This window comes from Rattus norvegicus, chromosome 19, assembly GCF_021556685.1.
Source record: "Rattus norvegicus strain SHRSP/BbbUtx chromosome 19, alternate assembly SHRSP_T2T, whole genome shotgun sequence".
Lineage (NCBI taxonomy): Eukaryota > Metazoa > Chordata > Mammalia > Rodentia > Muridae > Rattus > Rattus norvegicus.
The window spans coordinates 65,610,906-65,630,673 of record NC_141552.1 but is presented as its reverse complement, the minus strand read 5'-3'; the positions used below and the strand labels follow the sequence as shown (position 1 = coordinate 65,630,673).

At 54.4% G+C, this 19,768-nt stretch overlaps 2 protein-coding genes across 2 annotated transcripts; both read left to right on the top strand.

Moving 5' to 3' along the window:
* The first annotated feature begins 476 nt into the window (after nucleotides 1-476).
* Nucleotides 477-10,540, top strand: Mvd (mevalonate diphosphate decarboxylase). Its single transcript, NM_031062.3, has 10 exons — nucleotides 477-630; nucleotides 3,866-3,936; nucleotides 4,394-4,508; nucleotides 4,844-4,990; nucleotides 6,114-6,313; nucleotides 6,650-6,724; nucleotides 6,910-7,128; nucleotides 7,639-7,754; nucleotides 9,277-9,385; nucleotides 10,033-10,540. The coding sequence occupies exons 1-10, from the start codon at nucleotides 558-560 to the stop codon at nucleotides 10,111-10,113; spliced, it is 1,206 nt and encodes a 401-aa protein (NP_112324.2). The 5' UTR covers nucleotides 477-557; the 3' UTR covers nucleotides 10,114-10,540.
* A 696-nt stretch (nucleotides 10,541-11,236) lies between these two features.
* Nucleotides 11,237-19,308, top strand: Cyba (cytochrome b-245 alpha chain). The gene is made up of 6 exons (NM_024160.2): nucleotides 11,237-11,327; nucleotides 16,173-16,242; nucleotides 16,634-16,708; nucleotides 16,898-16,981; nucleotides 17,812-17,893; nucleotides 19,013-19,308. The coding sequence occupies exons 1-6, from the start codon at nucleotides 11,270-11,272 to the stop codon at nucleotides 19,220-19,222; spliced, it is 579 nt and encodes a 192-aa protein (NP_077074.1). The 5' UTR covers nucleotides 11,237-11,269; the 3' UTR covers nucleotides 19,223-19,308.
* The last annotated feature ends 460 nt before the right edge of the window (nucleotides 19,309-19,768 follow it).

Sequence of the window (19,768 nt, the reverse complement as noted above, 5' to 3'; positions counted from 1 at the left end):
CTCGAGACTGTCACAAGAGAAGTCAGAATGTGAATGTAAGAGACTCCAGGATGTGGGGCTCGGGCACGACCTTGGGCTGCGGATTCGAGGATCCCTCCGGATTCACGGTCTAGTGATCTTTGCGTGTAGCCGAGAAGCTGAAAGCGCATCCTTCTTCAGCTCCGCTGTTTCAGCAGCAGATGGCCCCGCAGTCCCGAAGGTCACACAGCCTAGTCTGCGAGGCTAGTGCGAGAAGGAGGCGCCTGTGCGAGGCGGCCTCCCACGCCTGCGCAGATGCCAACTGTACATAAGGCGCATGCGTAGATTCACTCCCTGAGCAGACCCCGCCCCTCGCCTGCAGCCACGAGCTTAGAGGCTCCGGGGGCGGGCTCAGCGTCAGCCGCACATCATTCGATTCTGTCCATAGGCTGAAAAGTGGATCATGGGCTCGGCCCGTCGCCTATTGGACGGCACGGGAGAAGCCCGGTCGGCGGGCCAATCGTACGGCAGCGCGTGAGACTGTAGACACCGGGGGAACCGGTGCTGGGCTCTGTAGCTCGGTACTCCAGCCTCTCGTCATGGCCTCGGAAAAGCCTCAGGACCTAATGGTCACCTGCACCGCGCCGGTCAACATCGCGGTTATCAAATACTGTGAGTGCTGGAGACAGGGGTCACCTCGACCGGGATCGGGGCGTAGAGCTGGAGGCCGTAGTCACCGGGACTGGAATCGGGGGATCCCTGGGCTGGAGGGTCGGGTTCCAGAGTAGCTGGGCTGGGGAAGGGGATCCTCCAGGCTGGGATGGGGGAAGATCACCACCGTCGGAATCTATGGGTACAGTGCTGGAAACGGGGGTTATTGCAACCAGGATCGGGGGTCCTGGGAGCTGGAGACCGGGGCCACAGCTGCCGTGATCGATGGGCACAGGGCTGGAGGTGAGGGTCACTGCTGATGGGATTCAGGGTCCTAGGGCTAGAGCGAAAGGTCCATGTCCGAATCTGGAGTAGCTGGGCTGGAGAAGGCTGGGAAAATAGCTCAAGGATGAAGGGGGCGTTACCTAGTGCAAGGATCAATGGAGCGCTGGGCTGGAGACAGGGTTATCGCTGCTAGATTGGTTGGGATCTGTTCTGGAGAGGGGTACACCACTACTTGTCTGTGATGGTGAAATTAAGGCTCTTCGCTGCTGGGAGAGGCGGGGCTCTCCGTGGGCCAGCCTTAGCCTCACATGCTATATGTACCCCTGGCCTCTATTGTCACTCCAAAGCTTTGCCTGTTGACACAGTGGCCGCTGCACCCACGGTTCTGAGGAGTAGCCTCTTGCTCTTCCTCCTTCCCTGGTGACACCTGTCAACTGGGGAAGTATCGCCAGGGACCAGGGCTTCTCATCACCCCCCTCCCTGCTCTTCCTTCCACCGTGGTCATTTAGAACTGGTCTTGGGGGTGGATTCACACCGCCTGTAGATTCTTGAGTTTGCCTCATTTCTGTCCGCACACTTTTCCGGAAGATTATCCAGGTGGACACAGCAAGATGTCACCGCCCATGGTTGCTTGGCAACCCCAGGAGCTCTGGTACCAGGAAGGTGCTGCCCACATATATGGGCAGGTTTTAGGGTGAACTTTCGTCCTTCCAAGAAAGAATGCCCTGGAGCACCTCTGGGAGAACAAGTGCAGTCCTTTATTCTGTTTAGGATCTGTGGGTTCCCTGGGGTGGCAGTACCCAGATTGTATCCCACCAGGGCTGCAGGGACCATCTTGATTTATGTTTTTTTAAAAAAATTTTTTTAAAGATTTATTTATTTCATGTATGTGAGTACGCTGTCGCTGTCTTCAGACACACCAGAAGAGGGTATTGGATCCCATTACAGATGGGTGTGAGCCACCATGTGGTTGTTGGGATTTGAACTCAGGACCTCTGGAAGAGCAGTCAGTGCTCTTAACCGCAGAGCCATCTCTCCAACCCCCTTGATTTCCATTTCTCTTTGGGTAATTCTTTCCCAAACCACGAATGGCTGTTATTTTTATCAAATATCTTTTCCTGTTGATAAGATGTCCGGGGTGCTTAGCATGTGTGAGAGCCCTTAGGTCCAAAACACAGAGCCTCAAACCAAACACAAACACCAGGGCCCTTGGGAGGAATTGGAGGGAAAATGGGGGGTGGGTGGGTGTGAAAATAACTAAGATACATTGTGTACATGAATGAAAATTTTGAAGAACAGTGTTTTTGCTTTGCTTTTTCTCTTTTTTTTGTATTTTTTGTGGGGTTTTTTTTGTTGTTGGTTTGTTTGTTTGTTTTTGTTTTTGTTTTTGTTTTTTTTTGGTTTTGTTTTTGTTTTTCTGGTTTTTGAGACAGGGTTTCTCTATGTAGCCCTGGCTGTCCTGGAACTGACTTTGTAGACCAGGCTGGCCTCGAACTCACAGAGATCCACTTGCCTCTGCCTCCCAAGTGCTGAGATTAAAGGGTGTGCCACCAAGCTTGGCTCAAATATTCATTTCAAAGCTGTGACATTATTCTGCGTGTTGTCGTGCTGGGGTGTTTTGCGATTGACTGACATTTGGATACCAGTCACGGTTCAGCTGCCTGGGTTTTCACTGCATCTGTCTGTTTTAAATTTGCCCCTGAGCTTTTGTTTCAGTTCCTGGCTTTCTTGGCTCTCTGGTTTCCATTTCTTACTTCATCCTCTTTGCTTCTGGTCGCTGCCTGGAGCACTTTCATGGTGGCTGCCTTGAAGCCTTTGCCAGCAGTTGTGGCATCACTGACACCTCAGTGTTAGTATCTTTTGGGTTTTGTCTCAGGGCGAGATCCTCCTTTTGCTGTGGCATGATTTGGGCTGAGATCTAATGTTTTTCTGTTGCGGTCTGAGACTCAAGTCCTATTAAAGTCTTTAGCTGGCGGAGGAGGGGCACCACCTCTTTTATGGCAGATAGAGGGGGTCCACTCACATTACAGGACACCCGTTCCTGCTGGGGGCTCTGTAGGTTTCCTGAAGGAGCCATCAGGCCTCCTCTGGAAACTGCAGACCAGGCTGGGAGAAACATCCATCAGCTGTGTGGATGAAGTCCAGAGCTCCCAGGCTACCAGGACCTTGGGATGAGAGCCGGGCTGAAACAACCTATGGCGAAAAGTTTGCCTCACCCAGCTGCCTGGGTTCCCTTGATTCAAGTGTCGCTGACCTGGGACCGGTGGGCAGGAAGAAACCCAGATAAGTGTACCTAAAGTCATGCACCCTAGTCATGCCTGCAGCAGAGGGCCCAGAGTCCTATGGCTTGTGTAGAACAGCTGGGCTTTGGCTCTAGAGGATAGAGCATCCCCTCTGTGTTCCTCAGAGCAGCCCTGTGATTCCAGGAGAGCTTCCTGCGTGCAGATGTCTGTAGGTGGCAAAGGGAAATCACCTGCCCAGTGTTACTCTTGTTATCGCCCGGCCACACACCTCCATATTAGCCAAGCATGCGCAGATGCCCAACAGAAGTGTGATACAAGCTCAGAGCCGTGGACGTCGGCAGGTGTCTTCTCAGGCTTTCTGGAGATTTGGCTGTGTTTGGTGTCACACGTGGGGCTCGGAGTACTGGGCAGAGAGGGCCGTTCTGACTGGTACTGTCTGCAATCTGGTCAGGAACGGGGCTCTTCTGGGCGGACCAGCAGGTGGAGGAGGAAATAGAACGCTAGCCAGATAGGCACCGTGGTTCCTAGCAAATGCTCACGGCTGTATTTGGGCAATGAAAGAAAGATGGGGGAAGCGTGAGGCACAAGAGGGCTGCCCCTTCCCCTCCGCTGTGCTCTGGGAACCTGAGCCAATCTAGGAGGTCTTCCTGAGGTGGTGTAGTGAGAGGGGGCACTGTGGGAGTACCATGGGATGCCAGGAACTCACTGGTTCCCGGTTGTTGTTTCAGGGGGAAAGCGGGATGAAGCGCTGATCCTGCCCATCAACTCCTCCCTGAGCGTCACGCTGCACCAGGACCAGGTAACTTGTCACCGCATTGACTGCTCTGGTGGTGGGAATGGGGTGGCTTCCCATGGGACCATAGTCAGTCCCGTGTCCTAATTCCTGTTGACTGTCCAACACACGTTTCCCTTGTCTCCTCATCCACACACAAAAACCCACACTTCCAGACACAGGGATGGTTTTACAGCTGATTCCTTTACTCAAGAGGGACCAGGTGCCCGTGGTTCTGCTGTGGGTGAGACGGTTTACACCCCGACGTAGCGCAGGCCAGGCCAGTGCAGCTAGCCCCAGGGGCTTGCCGACTTCTCTGCTTCCTAGCCAGGGTGACCCCAGTAGCCCTTCTGACCTTCTACATGCTTGTCCCTGCCCAGGTGGGGACAGCCACACTGGCCCTAGGTAGGAAAGATCTCCTTGGCAGAAAGGGATGCTTGGCGGGCATTCGTCCTCAAGCACTGACCCCTGTTTTTCTTCCCAGCTAAAAACCACCACAACTGCGGCCATTAGCAAGGACTTCACAGAGGACCGCATCTGGCTGAACGGTCGTGAGGAGGACGTGGGGCAGCCACGGCTCCAGGCCTGCCTGAGAGAGAGTGAGTTGGGGTGATTGCAGGGTGCTGAGTGCCCACAGGAAGCCCCTGGTAGCAGACAGAGAAGGGCTGGGGTTGGAGCACCCTAGGAGGAAGTCCGTGTGAGAGTTACTGTGTCACAGATTTCAGCCATATTCTCCCCTCTCCCAGCCTCTCCCCTCTCCCAGCCTCTCCCCTCTCCCAGCCTCTCCCCTCTCCCAGCCTCTCCCCTCTCCCAGCCTCTCCTCTTTCCCCTCTCCCAGCCTCTCCTCTTTCCCCTCTCCCAGCCCCAGTTAAACGAGTAGGTTCAGTGGGTCTGCCAACCAGCAAGGTCACTCACTGTGCTGTCTGCCCTGTAGTTCGCCGCCTGGCTCGGAAGCGAAGGAGCACGGGAGACGGGGATGCCCTGCCCCTCAGCCTCGGCTATAAGGTGCACGTGGCGTCAGTGAACAACTTCCCCACCGCTGCAGGCCTGGCTTCCTCAGCAGCCGGCTACGCCTGCCTAGGTGGGTGCCCATAGACACCGGGGGACCTGAGTTCTGCTCTGTGGTAGTAGGAGGTTCTCTGGCCTGTCAGCCTCCAGGGCTCCCACCACTACAGGCTCTGAGTTTGGCCTTTCCCAGAATGCACTTGACCACCAGACTGGGCATTTGTGTGAGGGCCCTTCAGCTCCCAAGTGACACAAGTGACAGAAGCCACCTGAAGGGGGAAAATATCTTGAGTCATGGGGGCCAGGGGATGTTTCTTGGCTCTTCCAGAGAGTTTCAAGGCCTTGGCCCAGCTTCAGGCATAGCTGCCTTCCAGCTGTCTGACCGATGGTCAGGAACTCTCCTCTTCCACCAATATCATCACTGCTTTCTTTTTTTTTTTTAAAGAATTATTTACCAATTGATTTATTTTATGTATGTGAGTACACTGTAGCTGTCTTCATGGCACCAGGAGAAGGCATCGGATCTCATTGCAGATAATTGTGAGCCACCATGTGGTTGCTGGGATTTGAACTCAGGACCTCTGGAAGAGCAGTGCTCTTAACCACTGAGCCATCTCTCCAGCCCCCCATCACTGCTTTCTTGCCTTGGGCCACTGTGTGGCATCCCATTCCTGGCCCCGGTAGCCCACAGTGGCGAGCTTAGCCCTCACCCCTTAGCTCCAGGGGCAGTGACTTCCCAGTCCTGCTGGCTCCTGTGTTGTCCTGAACTGGAGGTGTAGGTGAGCCCTAAGGCAGAGTCAGTCACCTTCTCAAGAGCTCTGGGCTCAGAGAGGGCCCCATGCTACTGAGCAGCAAGCTCCCCTCAACGCCTCGCCCTACTGCCTTCCCGTGTCTCAGGCTTTCACCTGGTGGCCTTCTCAGTGCCTCCTCTTCCCTCAGTGCTCCACTTTGGGTGCAGCTCCTCAAAGAAACTTCCCCACCCCAAGCCCCGAGGCGGTTTACAAGACTGACTGCATTTCCAAACCCAATACTCAGTGAAGCGAGGTGGAGCCCAGAGATGCCAGCCCAGACACCAGAGCCCCAGCTCTGCCTTCTCAGAATCTGCTTTCCCGTACAGTGGGGGAGGGAGCTCCCAGCAGAGCTGGCCTGTACAGCACATTAACCCTTCCCCCGCCTCTGTGCCTTTGCTGTACCCTCAGCCTATACCTTGGCCCGGGTCTACGGGGTTGAGGGAGACCTCTCAGAAGTGGCCCGGCGGGGCTCAGGCAGCGCATGCCGCAGCCTCTACGGGGGCTTCGTGGAGTGGCAGATGGGGGAACAGGCCGATGGGAAGGACAGCATCGCCCGGCAGATAGCCCCAGAGTGGCACTGGCCCCAGCTCCGAGTTCTTATCCTTGTGGTAAGTAGATGGGCACGCAGTCGGTGGGGGAATGGCTGTTTAGCAAGGGCTGGGGCTAGAAATGGAAGGACTGTAGCCGTGCAGACTTCACCAGGACCCTAGGCCAGCGGGGGGCTAGAGAACAGACCAAGGCTTATGATGGCCGTAGGTGGCGAGGTCAGGAGTGGTTCCCACTCGGCAGGGCTGCGCCGGCTTCCATGATGTGTCCAGACGCCTACCCACATCACCCCTCCCTGTTGAGGACTTCAGGGGTGGGACGGCAGGGGACAGGGCCAAGTGATAGGCCGGGGCTCTGGGTTCCTCGTGTCCGGGGACCCAGTGCTACCTCCCATTCAGGTGAGTGCAGAGAAGAAGCCGACGGGCAGCACAGTGGGCATGCAGACCAGCGTGGCGACCAGTACCCTGCTCAAGGTAGGCTTGCTGGGGACGGTAGAGACCAGAGCCCCGCCCAAGGCGAGTCTGCAGCGGGAAGAGTGGAGTGCAGTACCCAAGGTCGGGCTCCCCCCCGTGGGTGGATGGCTCCGGAGGTCCTGGGCCCAGACCTGCTGGCAGAGAGTATGCCCACCCACCCACCCAGCCGCTCGCCCACCTTGCAGTTCCGGGCTGAGTCCATTGTGCCTGAGCGCATGAAGGAGATGACCCGTTGCATCCAAGAGCAGGACTTCCAGGCCTTCGCCCAGCTGACCATGAAGGACAGCAACCAGTTTCACGCCACCTGCCTCGACACCTTCCCGCCCATCTCCTACCTCAATGACACCTCCAGGCGCATCATCCAGCTAGTCCACCGCTTCAACGCCCACCATGGGCAGACGAAGGTGACAGGGCGTTGGGGGTGCAGGCAAAGGGTGGCCATCTCCAGCGAGGGCAAAGGATGGGGGCTGTAGTACTCAAGCACAGACAGAGGAGGGTGCGGGTGGCCTCCAGGATGGGCCTCAAGACCATGCTGACACGGCACCGACAAGCTCCACCCCACAGTTCTGGTCTGTTCTGTGTTGGTTTTTTTTTGTTTTTTTTTTTGGTTTTTTTGGTTCTTTTTTTTCGGAGCTGGGGACTGAACCCAGGGCCTTGCGCTTCCTAGGCAAGCGCTCTACCACTGAGCTAAATCCCCAGTCCCCTGTTCTGTGTTTTTGTGTCTTGCCTAATTCTCAGCCTGGTTGCTGAGCCCCAGGCAAAGGTGACTCACACCGGGGTGTTTGGTTGACACCACTCCTTGGTTTGACTGCCTGGGCCCAATATGGCTCTGGGAGGCCCTAGGTTCCCCAGCGGGTTAGAGGGTCAGAGCCGAGGGTGCTGACCAGACAGCCGGAGATGCGCTTTGGTTCCAGGTGGCGTACACATTTGATGCGGGCCCCAATGCTGTGATCTTCACTCTGGAGGACACCGTGGCCGAGTTTGTGGCGGCAGTAAGGCACAGCTTCCCCCCTGCTGCGAATGGAGACAAGTGAGTGTGCGCCCCTCCTTCCTGCCTTGAGACACACAGAACATTCTAGGAACTAACGGTAGTCACGGCGCTAAGCCTGGAGCTCTTAGGCACATGAATCATCCTCCGGGGACACAGCCACGGCGCGTGGCAGCATTGAAACTCCCCCGATAGCCACACGGTGGGGGTGTGTGAACAAACACCATATCCCCCCCCTCTAAGAAATGACATTTCAGCAGGGTGAGGTGGCTCACACCCGTTCACCTGTGCAGGAGCTCAATTCCCAGCCAGCCCGGACTACAGTGTGAGATGCTATCTCAAAAAGGCAATCTGAATTTTTAAATTATTTTTATCTTTTTTTCTTTTTTTTAAACTTTAAAGAATGATTTCTTTCACTAAACATGGGGGATATTTCTTTTTTTTTTTTAAAGATTTATTTATTTATTATATATGAGTACACTGTTGCTGTCTTCAGACACACCAGAAGAGGGCATCGGATCCCATTACAGATGGTTATGAGCCACCATGTGGTTGCTGGGAATTGAACTCAGGACCTCTGGAAGAGCAGTCAGTGCTCTTAGTGCACTGAGCCATCTCTCCAGCCCCCAAGGGGGGGGATATTTCTTTATTGGTTATTTTATTTATTTACATTTCAAATGTTATCCCCCTTCCCGGTTTCCCCTCCGCAAACCCCCATCCCATCTGTCTGTCTGTCCGTCCATCCATCTGTCGCCCCCCCCACATACCGGGTTTTGTTTTTTTTTTCCAAGACAGTTTCTCTGTGTAGCTCTGGCTGTCCTGGAATTTGCTCTGTAGACCAGGCTGGCCCCAAACTTAGAGCTTCACCTGCCTCTGCCTCCTGAGTACTGGGATGAAAGGTGTGGGTCACCACCACCCGGAAAAAAAACATTTTTTAAAGGAGAGTAATAATATTTATGGAAGCCTAGGGGCCCTTCTTCAGCTAAAGCTGACTTGAGCTTTTTTATTTATTTAAAACATTTTAAGACTTTAAAAAAATAAATGTGTCTAAGATGTTTGCCTGCGTGAATGTCAGTGCTCCCTGTGTATCCAGTATCCTCAGAGGCCAGAAGAGGGCATCGGATCCACCGGCACTGGAGCCAAACATGGTTGTGAGTTGCCACGCAGGTGCTGGGAACCTAACCGGGGTCCCCTGCAAGAGCAACAAGTGTTCCCAGTCGCTGAGCCACCTCTCCAGCCCAGAAGTGGCTGGAAACGCACAAGGCGCATTCTGATGTGCGGTGTTCGATATCTGACACTTTGAAGTGTAGGATCTAAGCAGAGCCCCAATTTCTTCCATATTGAACGAGTCGGAGCCTGTGCGTGTCGTTTCTTGTCTCTTCCTGGCAGGGGTCTGTCTTCTGGGACCGGTCTGAATGTGTGTGCGCGTGCCACTCAGCAATTCAAACTCATGGTGTTCTCATCGTCCACAAACAAACCAACCAACCTCCTAATAGACCCCACCCTCCTCACCCTCTGGGCCCTCCCCGAACACCGTGATCACACTTCTGCCATCATTGCCTAGGTTTCTCAAGGGGCTGCAGGTGGCACCCGTTCTTCTCTCCGATGAGCTGAAAACTTCGCTGGCTACGGAGCCCAGCCCTGGTGGGGTTCAGTACATCATTGCCACTCAGGTGAGGCCAGTCCCCACGGCAGGCACCTCCTGACCTGCTGGAGTGCCCAGGCTCCCTCACCCCACTGTGTCTCAAGCAGGAGGCAGACGCCCTACATCAGCCATGGCACAGAAGTAGCCACACACATGCTGGTCGTCCGAGTCATCAGACACTGTCTGGTTTACTCATTCCCCTCCCAACCCCCCAGCGGTCACTTAGGGACATCTCGAACGTAGAGGAGGAGAGTGGGGTGTGCTGGGATGCGAGGGTTGGGTACACGGGACCGAGAGGAGATGAAAAGTCGTCGCTTGCCAGCATAGGTAGGTGTTGAGGTCCCCAGGACTCTGCTTAGGATGTACCCCACCACAAGCAGGCCAGCATCCCCCTGTCTCCCGATCCTACTCAAAGAGGCTCACTCCGAGTCCTCTCTCTCTACACCAGGCATGTGATGGGGGTCCCTAAGACCCCCAGGATGTAGCCCAGTCAGGAAGGAGCACCAGGCAGCCCAAGTGGTTCAGCTTACACAAGCTGGCGTGGGCTTACCAGGGAGGGACACACCTCAGCCCCAACCTAATCCTACTTTTAGAATCTCCGGCCTGTAAGGTCTCTGCAGCAGTGGTTACCGCTGTAACCCGTGACTGGACACTGATTTTTTTTTTCTCCCCCAGGTGGGACCAGGACCTCAAGTCCTAGACGACCCTCACCATCATCTGCTAGGCCCGGATGGCCTGCCACAGCGGGACCTTTGATCTCTCCCATGTGCATCTGGAGAAAGGGGTTGCTCCCGGGAGCTCGGGAGCTCCTGTGCTGATGGGCCACGTCCAAAGGCTTGCTTGATGACACCTAGGGGTGTCTCCTGTGATGAGCAGCTGTCTGGGCAGCCGGGGACCCCTCTCAAGTGCCTCACCTTCCTGCTGGCTAGCCGACCTTAGGGAAGAGGAGTCGGCGTCTCTCCCACCGAAGATGCCCCCGAGGGCCTCTAAGCGTGAAGGATGAGGGCTCAGACAGCAGTGCCTCTGTTGAGACTCAGGCCACAGTTTCTTTGAGAAGCCTCCTGGTGAGGGTAGGGGCTGTGGAACCCACAGGTAGGGTCCATTGTGGGTGTGGATGTACCACGAAGGTGCAGTCGATGGACCCGATGACCACAGGAATAAAGTGTGCCACTGCTGCCTGCCAGTCTGGGCTGTAGTTTCTTCCTAAAGCAGTTTTCTAGGGTCCCTGATCTACTGGTTACTGATCTGCTGGTCGAGACCTGCGATTCCGTTCAGTTCCCCTATGTAGTGGAGAGGTGGGGCCTGAAGTGGGTCCTGCCAGGAACACTTCCCACCGTCCACAAGCCAGCCCCAGCCACACACCCCCCCATAACCCCCCTGTCAGAGTCTCCTACCTCCTTGTCACCCTAAGCCATACCCCAACATACAGCTGCTGGAGCTGGTCTAGGCCAGAGGGAAGACAATCGAGCACTAGTCTTCTGTGCCCTGCTTTCTGGGTTTTCCCAGCCTTGCACACCACGGTCCTCCCAGCCCCACCCCTTAGTCATGTGACCCGGGACACACCTGCCCCAGCTCACAGTGGGTGGGAAGTAACCTCATCCTCCTTTTAGGGAGCTGCCTTTATCCGATAACCATGGGAGCAGATGAGTGAAATGCCTTACTCCCGTGGTCCTGGGGATACTGGTCACAAGTCACAAGCAGTCCTAAGCAGCCCTGGTACATTCCAGTTGAAGAGAAACGCCAGTGGGGAGACTGTCCCACCCACCAAGGCTCAAAGGGAAGGTGCAGAGGAGGCCTCTGGGGCACACAGCCCGAAAGGGCGGGGCCTGAGCAGGGGGCGGGCTGATCAGAGAGGACTTGCGGAGTGGGCTGCAGAGTTGGACCGAGCGGCTGCGTGTGCTGGGTCCTCACCATGGGGCAGATCGAGTGGGCCATGTGGGCCAACGAACAGGCGCTGGCATCTGGCCTGAGTGAGTGAAGTGGGCTGCGGGTGGAGGGGTCGCTCAGGAACTCTGGGGCACCGCGGGGGAAGCAGGATGGGCTAGTTCTGCGCACCTCCAAGCAGGGAGCCTCGGAGGGACCTACCGGGGCCTCGGGGCTCAGGACGGGTGGTGGCTGCTGCAGGCCGAGCTCGGCCTGTTCTAGAGACGACCCCGCCCTGCACCCTGTTCGGTCCGTGCTGGGACCTCAGAGGAGGAAGTTGCTTGCCGCTGGGGAAGAGGCATTCACCCGGTGGTTTCCCGCTGGGTTAGGAAAACCCCCGGAAGACCCTCTAATGCGCACAGCCCACTTGGCCTGGAGTTGGGACTCTGGCCCTGGGGTCACTAGGGCTGTGGTTTCTCCTGGAGCTGCCTGGGATAGGAACCGAGCTCATCCTAGAGGAGCAGAGGGCTCCATCCCACAAGCTGAGTGTGCGCAGAAACTATTTCACAAGAGTCTCGGCATCACTCAGTGATCTTAGCCCTTATGGCCTGCCGAGTTAAGATGCAGGACACTAGTCTTTAGTCAGGATGACACTGGCCGTGGCTTGAACAGTCCGGATTGTCTGAGAGGTCTCCTAAGGGGCAGTGGGCTTCATTGTACCGGGAAAGGAACCGAATAGACCAGACCAAGGCATCAGGCCTGAGACAGAGAAAACTGCAGAAATGCTTCAAAGCCGAAGGTAGCCAGGAAAGACCTGCAGGGGCAGGATCATGGCCCAGACCCACCTCCACTCACCCTGGAGTAGCGCATAGGGGAGCTAATAGAGAAATCGTCTCAGTCCAGCCGGAAGCTCCCATGCCGGGACCGGAGGTCTTGAAACTGAAACCTTTTGAGAATGGTGGGCATGTTGTCTCCCTTCTTTCCCCTTCCCAGACTCCTGTCAGTGGTGGTTTGTATTGTGAACACTACCGACACTTTCAAAAGTTTCCTCCAGGAAGTAGAGGTGACAGACACAAGCTGGGGTGGGAAGACCAGGCGGGGGCTACTCCTGTGCAGAGCTAACCTCTCAGTGCCTCCTGTCCTCATGCGTGCACAAGGTCTCTGCGAACTGCCTCAGCCCATTGTTCAGAGTCCAGGCTGACACAAGTCTCCTGTGGTGCTCAGGAGAGCTCAAGAAGTCACAGGTCACGGCCACTTTCTCCACCAAGTGTGACTTCCCCTGGCTTTTCTCTTTTACTGGAAAGTACAACTGTCCCGGGGAGGTTCTGAACTGTCTAGGTCCCAATCAACAGAAGCACACTTTTTTGTTTTGTTTTGAACATTTTATTTTCTCACACAGATTATGTGTGTGCCTGTGTGTCTGACCATGTTCGTAAGTGAGGCGCTTGGAGACAAAAGCTAGAAGAGGGTGTCGGATTCCCTGGAGCTGGTGTTACACGGGGTTCTGCCTGACGTGGGTGCTGAGAACCTTACTCAGGTCCTCTGTGAGAGCAGCCGGTGCTCTTAACCCCTGCTCACAGTGAGGACATGACACCCTAAGGACTGTGGGTAGCAGGCCAAGTGAATGTGTAACAAAGCACCCTTCCCTGCTGCAGAACGCACCCTTAATGCTGACCAGCGAAACAGGAAGGTTAATATGTAGTCCAGCTACAGACCATGCATAGAGACACACCAATACGATTTGAAGATAGAGAGGGACCTGAAGTCTGGGGATACCCGGGACAGTGTTCCAACTTTCCCTGAGGCTGCTCCAGGGTCTCTGTGCTGGAGAAGGTGGGAGTCACCACCCTAGCAAGATTCCCATAGGCCATCAGTCCCTCCAGCTGCAAAGAGCCGTTGCTGCCAGGGGTCAGGCATGATCAGCCAAAGCCCGAGACCTGGGCCTGTGGAAGGTGTTAGAGTGAGGCTGCCTCCACCATGGATGCAAAAGCTAGAGACCTCAAGTCAGCCCAGGGGGCTGCTGTGGAATACACACCCTATTGCCATGAGTTCACGCTCAGTGTTTGAGGAAGTGAATCCCGTGAGGAGTCGACACCCACAGGGCAAGGGTGCTGATTCCCCCTGGAAAGGGGGAAAGGCGTTCTTTGGATGTCAAAGGAGATAAATAGCCAACTGGGTTTGAGAACGGGGATTCTACAACACACGCAGATCAGGTCTCGGTATAGTGGATGACCTGCAGACGCACCGCCCCGAAGAAGGAAGCAGAAGGGAGCTGAGAGGAACCACATGGACACGGGGCTTTCTACATAGAAATTGTGTCATACATTGTACAAGCAGAGTGACCATGTGAGGTGCTGAGTTCCACAGCGTGGGGGAGGGCCGGAGGCTATGCAAGCATTACCCAGAGATGATAAGACTTTAGGCAGAAGAGAAAAAGAAGTCTCCTCCCCCACCCCCAGAATGAATAGGAAAAAAAATCCCTTCCCAGACCCATTGAAGTGAAATTAGACAAAGAAAGAAAATGTCATGGGCTAGTACCAGGCTAGAGTTCTCAGGTCGATCATAGATGCCAGGAGACAGGGTAGTAGTAATCAGATACTGAGGAAATAATAGCTCTCCTCTGGTGAGATCCTGCAGAGTTTCAGCTACAGGATCCTCTGTGCAGAGGTGACCAGTGGATGAGTTGTAGCCAGCGGGAAACTGAATCCAGAGCCGGGCTGGTGCGTGAGAGAGAACGGAAACTGCCAGGCGAGAAACAAGTTCGGGAGCAAAAGCCAAACTAAGCTCCCTGAAGTCCACCCACGGCCACGAAGAATCTTACAATAAAGTAGCCTTAAAGATTTGGGAAGTTAATTTTCAGATGTCAGGACAGGGAAAAGAAGAACTTGACTCTGTGCATTTCAAATTGAAAAATAGGAAAGACATCACCATACTTTTGAAAGATCCTGACTATCCTATCTATCTATCTATCTATCTATCTATCTATCTATCTATCTATCTATCTATCTGCTGTGTATATATATACATGTGTATATATATATATATGTTGTGTATATGTATATATATATACACACACACACATATATTTAGTCTGAGTAAAACTTACTGCAAACTTCTAGAATAGAAAGAAAAAATTTTTTTTAATTTTTGCTTATTGTTTGAAATAGTATTGACCTGGAATCTGTGATTCTTCTAGCTTAGCCTCAGGGGTGTGGAGGTTGCAGACATGACCACACCTAGCTAAGAAAACAATACATTGGAAGAGCAGGCGGTTCTCTTAAACACTGAGCCATCTCTCCAGCTCTTTCGTAACCGACATCTTCAGATGCTCCTTACGCCAGGTGCATCACGGTCTTCCGAAGCCTACAACAGACTCCTAGCTTTTATTTATCCGTTTGTTTTGAGACAGGGTTTCAGGTTGGTCTCAGGTTCACTCTGTAGCAGAAGATGACTTTGAATTCCTGGTCCTCTCACAGCCATCTCCCAAGTACTAGGATTTCAGGGACTCGTGTATCCCAGCCTGTCCTGGCGCGTACTATGTAAGGGAGGCTGGCCTTGAACTCATGTCTTCCTGCCTCCACCTTCCAAGTGTTGAGGTTACCTACCAGTCCACCATGTCCAGTTTATGCAGTCCTGGGGGTTGCATTGAGAGCTTCGTGCACGCTAGGTAAGCACCCCACCAACCTAGCCACTTCTCTAGCCTTCACTGGTTCGTTTGAGCCACAATCACTTGTAGCCCAGGCTGTTCTCAAACTCATGGGGTTAGCCTTGAACTCTGACCATCTTGCCTCTACCTCCCCAGTACTCCGATTATAGTTGTTCACCACGGTGCTAAGATAGTAAGCCTATGGAGGTCAAAGGGCAACTTACGGAGTCGTTCTCTCCTGATGGATCCCGTCGGGATGAACTCGGGTCTTCGGGCTTGGTGGTGGCAAGTGCCTTTCCTCGCTCCCTCATCTTGCCAATTCCACAAAATACCTTCCATGCACTCTTACGATTGGTCAAGGAAAGTGTAAAGGCACAATCACATTACTTTACCCATCGCCCTAGATCAGAAGCCCTCAAAATCCCAAAGACGGGAGAAGCACATCAGTAAATCGTGGTTGATTTCATATACTAGAACACGAGATCGATTTTTAAAAGTTAGTTAAGAAGCAGGGTGTGGTGGTCCCTGCCTGCAACCCAAGCACACGGGGGAGGGAGACCAGGAGTTCCAGACCATCCGGTATCGACAGCAAAACCAGCATGAGCCACTGGTGATTTACAGAGCGCATCACTTCAACGTCATCTGAGCCAAAGACACAGATACAAGAAAGAACTTCCTGAAATGAGGGAAGTTGTGAGTTGTGTGGTCCCATGGGGGAACCAAGCCTAACTCGTGTGTATTCTACTGTAAGGAAGTCTTGGATGGGCTGGCCGAGACATTAGTGGGGGTGAGGGTAGCTCGATACTGCAGGAATGTGCCCCTCCCCCTCCCCTCCCCCCGTCCCCCTCCCCACCGCCCCCAAACAGGGTTTCTCTGTTGTTCTGTCTATCCTAGAAGTTCCTCTGTAGACCAGGCTGGCCTCCAACTCACAGAGACCTGCCTGCCTCTGCCTCCTGAGTGCTGGGACTGAAGGTGTGTGCCACCAGCGCCCAGCTATTACCCACCTCCCACCCCCTACCCCCGACGGGGATGGAACTCAGTATGTACTACGTACAGAAGGACCAGGAAGTAACAGCGTAGCTGAGAAGAGTTGACATTCCAACCCGAGTGTAGCACCAACAGCTAATGGAGTCCCGCTTGCTGTGGCCACCTCCCCGAGTGTCCTCTCTGTCCCTGAACCCCATGCCGTACAGTGCCCTGCTCCAGTAGGCAGAGAGTTGGAGGTGGTCCCAAGTCCAGGGGCAAGGTCAAGCTGGCTCACTCCTGCAGCAGGTGGTGAGTCCTAACCACCACCCTCCATCTTTAGTCCTCATCACAGGGGGCATCGTGGCTACTGCGGGACGCTTCACGCAGTGGTACTTTGGTGCTTACTCTATGTATCCTTCTACTGGGGGCCAGGAGGGTGAGGTGATGAGAGCGCTTCCAGGACTAGTGTGTGAATTTACAAGAGCACTACACATAAGCTGTTCCGCCACAGCCTCCGGAAGCAGGGCCAGCCCTGTCTGCAGTTTTAGAAGCCATGGCCCAGGGCTGGACAGCCACTTCCAAAGGTCACAGAGGGTGGGGTTTGGGCAAACATGGAGCTGAGGCCCAAGATCCCAAGGTTTGGACTGGAGTACATCGCCTCCGCCCCACCTTGCTGGACAGTGCCTGAGAACTGAACGGGGTGGAGGGTAGGTATGGGGCAGGAGCTGTGCCTCGACTTACCTGTAGGCAGTAGTACACCCTGGCCTAGGCCTAGCGTGGCTTTCCTTAACCTCACCTCAGTGTTGCAGGAGTGCTCATCTGTCTGCTGGAGTACCCCCGGGGAAAGAGGAAAAAGGGCTCCACCATGGAGCGGTGGTAAGTCACTCCTACCTGGGGACCTGCCCCCACAGAGCCAACTGACTTGTCCAGAGCTTCCAGCCCAAGGCCTCATGTGCCCAGGAGGAAAAGGACCTAGAACCCTGGAAGGGGGCGGATAAGGAGTGACCAGGGATTCTGAGTGCGGTTGGTGCTGACCCTCTGATCTTTTGTCTTCCCGCTGTCTAGTGGACAGAAGTACCTGACCGCTGTGGTGAAGCTGTTCGGGCCCCTCACCAGAAATTACTACGTCCGGGCTGTCCTCCACTTACTGTGAGTCTCTCTGCCCATCCCCCGGGGAACAGGAGACTAGAAAAACACCTCATGGGTCTGTAACATCGTCCACCCAAGCCCCCTTCTTTTTTTTTTTTTTTTGGTTCTGTTTTTGGAGCCGGGTCCCGAACCCAGGGCCTTGTGCTTGCTAGGCAAGCGCTCTACCACTGAGCTAAATCCCCAACCCCCCAAGCCCCCTTCTTCGTTGAGGTTTATCCAGATAGAAAAAGCTTAGCTCAGGCTGAAGAGATGGTTCAGTGGCTAAGAGCACTGACTGCGGGGTTGGGGATTTAGCTCAGTGGTAGAGTGCTTGCCTAGCAAGCACAAGGCCCTGGGTTCGGTCCTCAGCTCTGGAGAAAAAAAAAAAAAAAAAAAAGGAAAGAGCAGACTGCTCTTCCAGAGGTCCTGAGTTCAAATCCCGGCAAATACACGGTAGCTCATCTGATGCCCGCTTCTGGTGTCTGAAGACAGTGACAGTGTACTCACATACACAAAATAAATAAAAATCTTTTTAGAAGAAAGAAAAGCGAAGCTTTTAGAGAGGGCAGAAGGTCCCAAACCTTATAGCAACTGAGCTGTAGGCCCTGCGCTGGGCCTGTTACACCAGCAGTTTTGGGACACACCCATGTGACCACACTCCACCTCAGGCCTTTTCCCCAACAAGATGTCTGAGGCTTGAATCAAAGGACACATCACCACAGAGAGCAGCTTACACCAAACCCAAGCTGGATGTGGGCAGAGCTGATCCCTGCTCATCCGGGGCCCTGGGGATGGAATCTCCCTCTGAGACCTCTCTGACTGATCTCTGTTTCCTCCTGTCATACCTCAAGGCTGTCCGTGCCTGCAGGCTTCCTGCTGGCCACCATCCTGGGGACCGTCTGCTTGGCCATTGCCAGTGTGATCTACCTGCTGGTAAGTGGATGTCCTCAATAGTCAGCCTCCCTGCCGTAGCCCACCCTCATGTCCTTGGTGCTTTTGGCTCTCGTAGCAGCTCGCTCCTCCGGTGTATACTGGGCACTTCCCTGTTGAAGCTGTATTGTGGCTCCACTGGGCAGGGGGATAAAAAGACTAACTTGGAGAGGCAGCGTAGCTGGCCCAGGTCATACCTCCAAGCCTTGGTGTGGGCCTGTGGTTCATCCAAACCTGCCTGAGTTTAGGGTGTGTTAGGTGGACTTCCCAGGAGCTCATGACATAGAAGTGTCATTCATTCATTCATTCATTCATTCATTCATTCATTTTTATTTTGAGAGACAAAGCAAGGCCTCATGAAGCCCAGACTAGTTTCAAACTGGCTGTGTAGTTGAAGATGGCCTTGAACTCCTTCCTGATCCTCCTGCTTCCACCTCCTAATTAATTCTGGCCTTTTTTTTTTTTTCTTTCTTTCCTTTTTTCGGAGCTGGGGACCGAACCCAGGGCCTTGCGTTTGCTAGGCAAGCGCTCTACCACTGAGCTAAATCCCCAACCCCAATTCTGGCCTTTTGAGACAGGGTTTCTCTGTGTAACAGCCTTGGCTGTCCTGGAACTCACTCTGTAGACCAGGCCGGCCTCAAAGTCACAGAGATCCACCTGCCTCTGCCACCCAAGTGCTGGGCTTAAAGGTGTGTGCCGCCGCTGCTGGGTGAGATACTAAATTTAAACGGACACCCCCAGATTCAGAGAACCGGTCACCATGGAATGTGGGGGGTAGGAGGGATAACAGCACTATTTCCAGAAAGTTCTTTGCTTGCCCTGGATGCTTGCCCTTGACAGCCTCCTTACCGAGGCTGTAACGTAGGTGGGTAGCCTTTAGAGGGAATGCAGAAGCTCTGTGGGTCATGGAATCCGTGCCTGGAAGTGCTTCTGGAAATGTTACAAAGCCCAGGGCCTCTCTGCTTCCTCAACTGCAGGGCCCTCCTGGCATGGGTTTGGTGTCAGGTAGCCTCAGATCCTGATTATGTGGCCTTGGGCCAGTCAGTTAATAGAAGCCACACCCATCATGGGACTAAGACCCAGGTACACTTGGCATCCCCACATAGTCCTTCTCTGACCCAGGCAGCCATCCGGGGTGAGCAGTGGACTCCCATTGAGCCTAAACCCAAGGAGCGGCCGCAGGTTGGAGGCACCATCAAGCAGCCACCTACCAACCCCCCACCCCGGCCACCAGCGGAGGTCCGCAAGAAGCCAAGTGAGGCCGAAGAGGAGGCAGCCTCGGCAGGAGGACCCCAGGTTAACCCAATTCCAGTGACAGATGAGGTCGTGTGACCTTCAGTGGCTCCTGCTTGAGTTTCCAAGGTGTTGCTCCCAGAGGGTGGTGATGCCCACTGTAATAAACATGGTTAATAGCTGGTATGGACAAGTAGTTCTTCATGTGAGGCTGGAGGAGGGACTGTGGCCAGCAGTGCATCACACACTCCCTGTCCTGTTTGGCGACCCAAAGGCCAGTCAGTCATAGAAGGCCTGGCCGCTGCCCAGTGGACCCTGGGTGGCTTATGTTTTCGAGGGGGCCGCTGAGCCTAGTCCAGGTCTGGTTCTTCCAGAAGCATAGTGGAAACCGCTGGTACTCACTCCCCTTCACCCAGTGAAGCCAGAGTACTGTGTGCTACCACTGCTGGTACTCAGTCCCCTTCACCCAGTGAAGTCAGAGTACTGTGTGCTACCACTGCTGGTACTCAGTCCCCTTCACCCAGTGAAGTCAGAGTACTGTGTGCTACCCTGGCAGCTCCTGGCTCTGAGTGAGTGGGAATTTAGGTCTCCAGTTTGGCTTTGCAGCCCTAGGTCCCTATTGGGGAAAAGGCCTGGGAGGTCCAT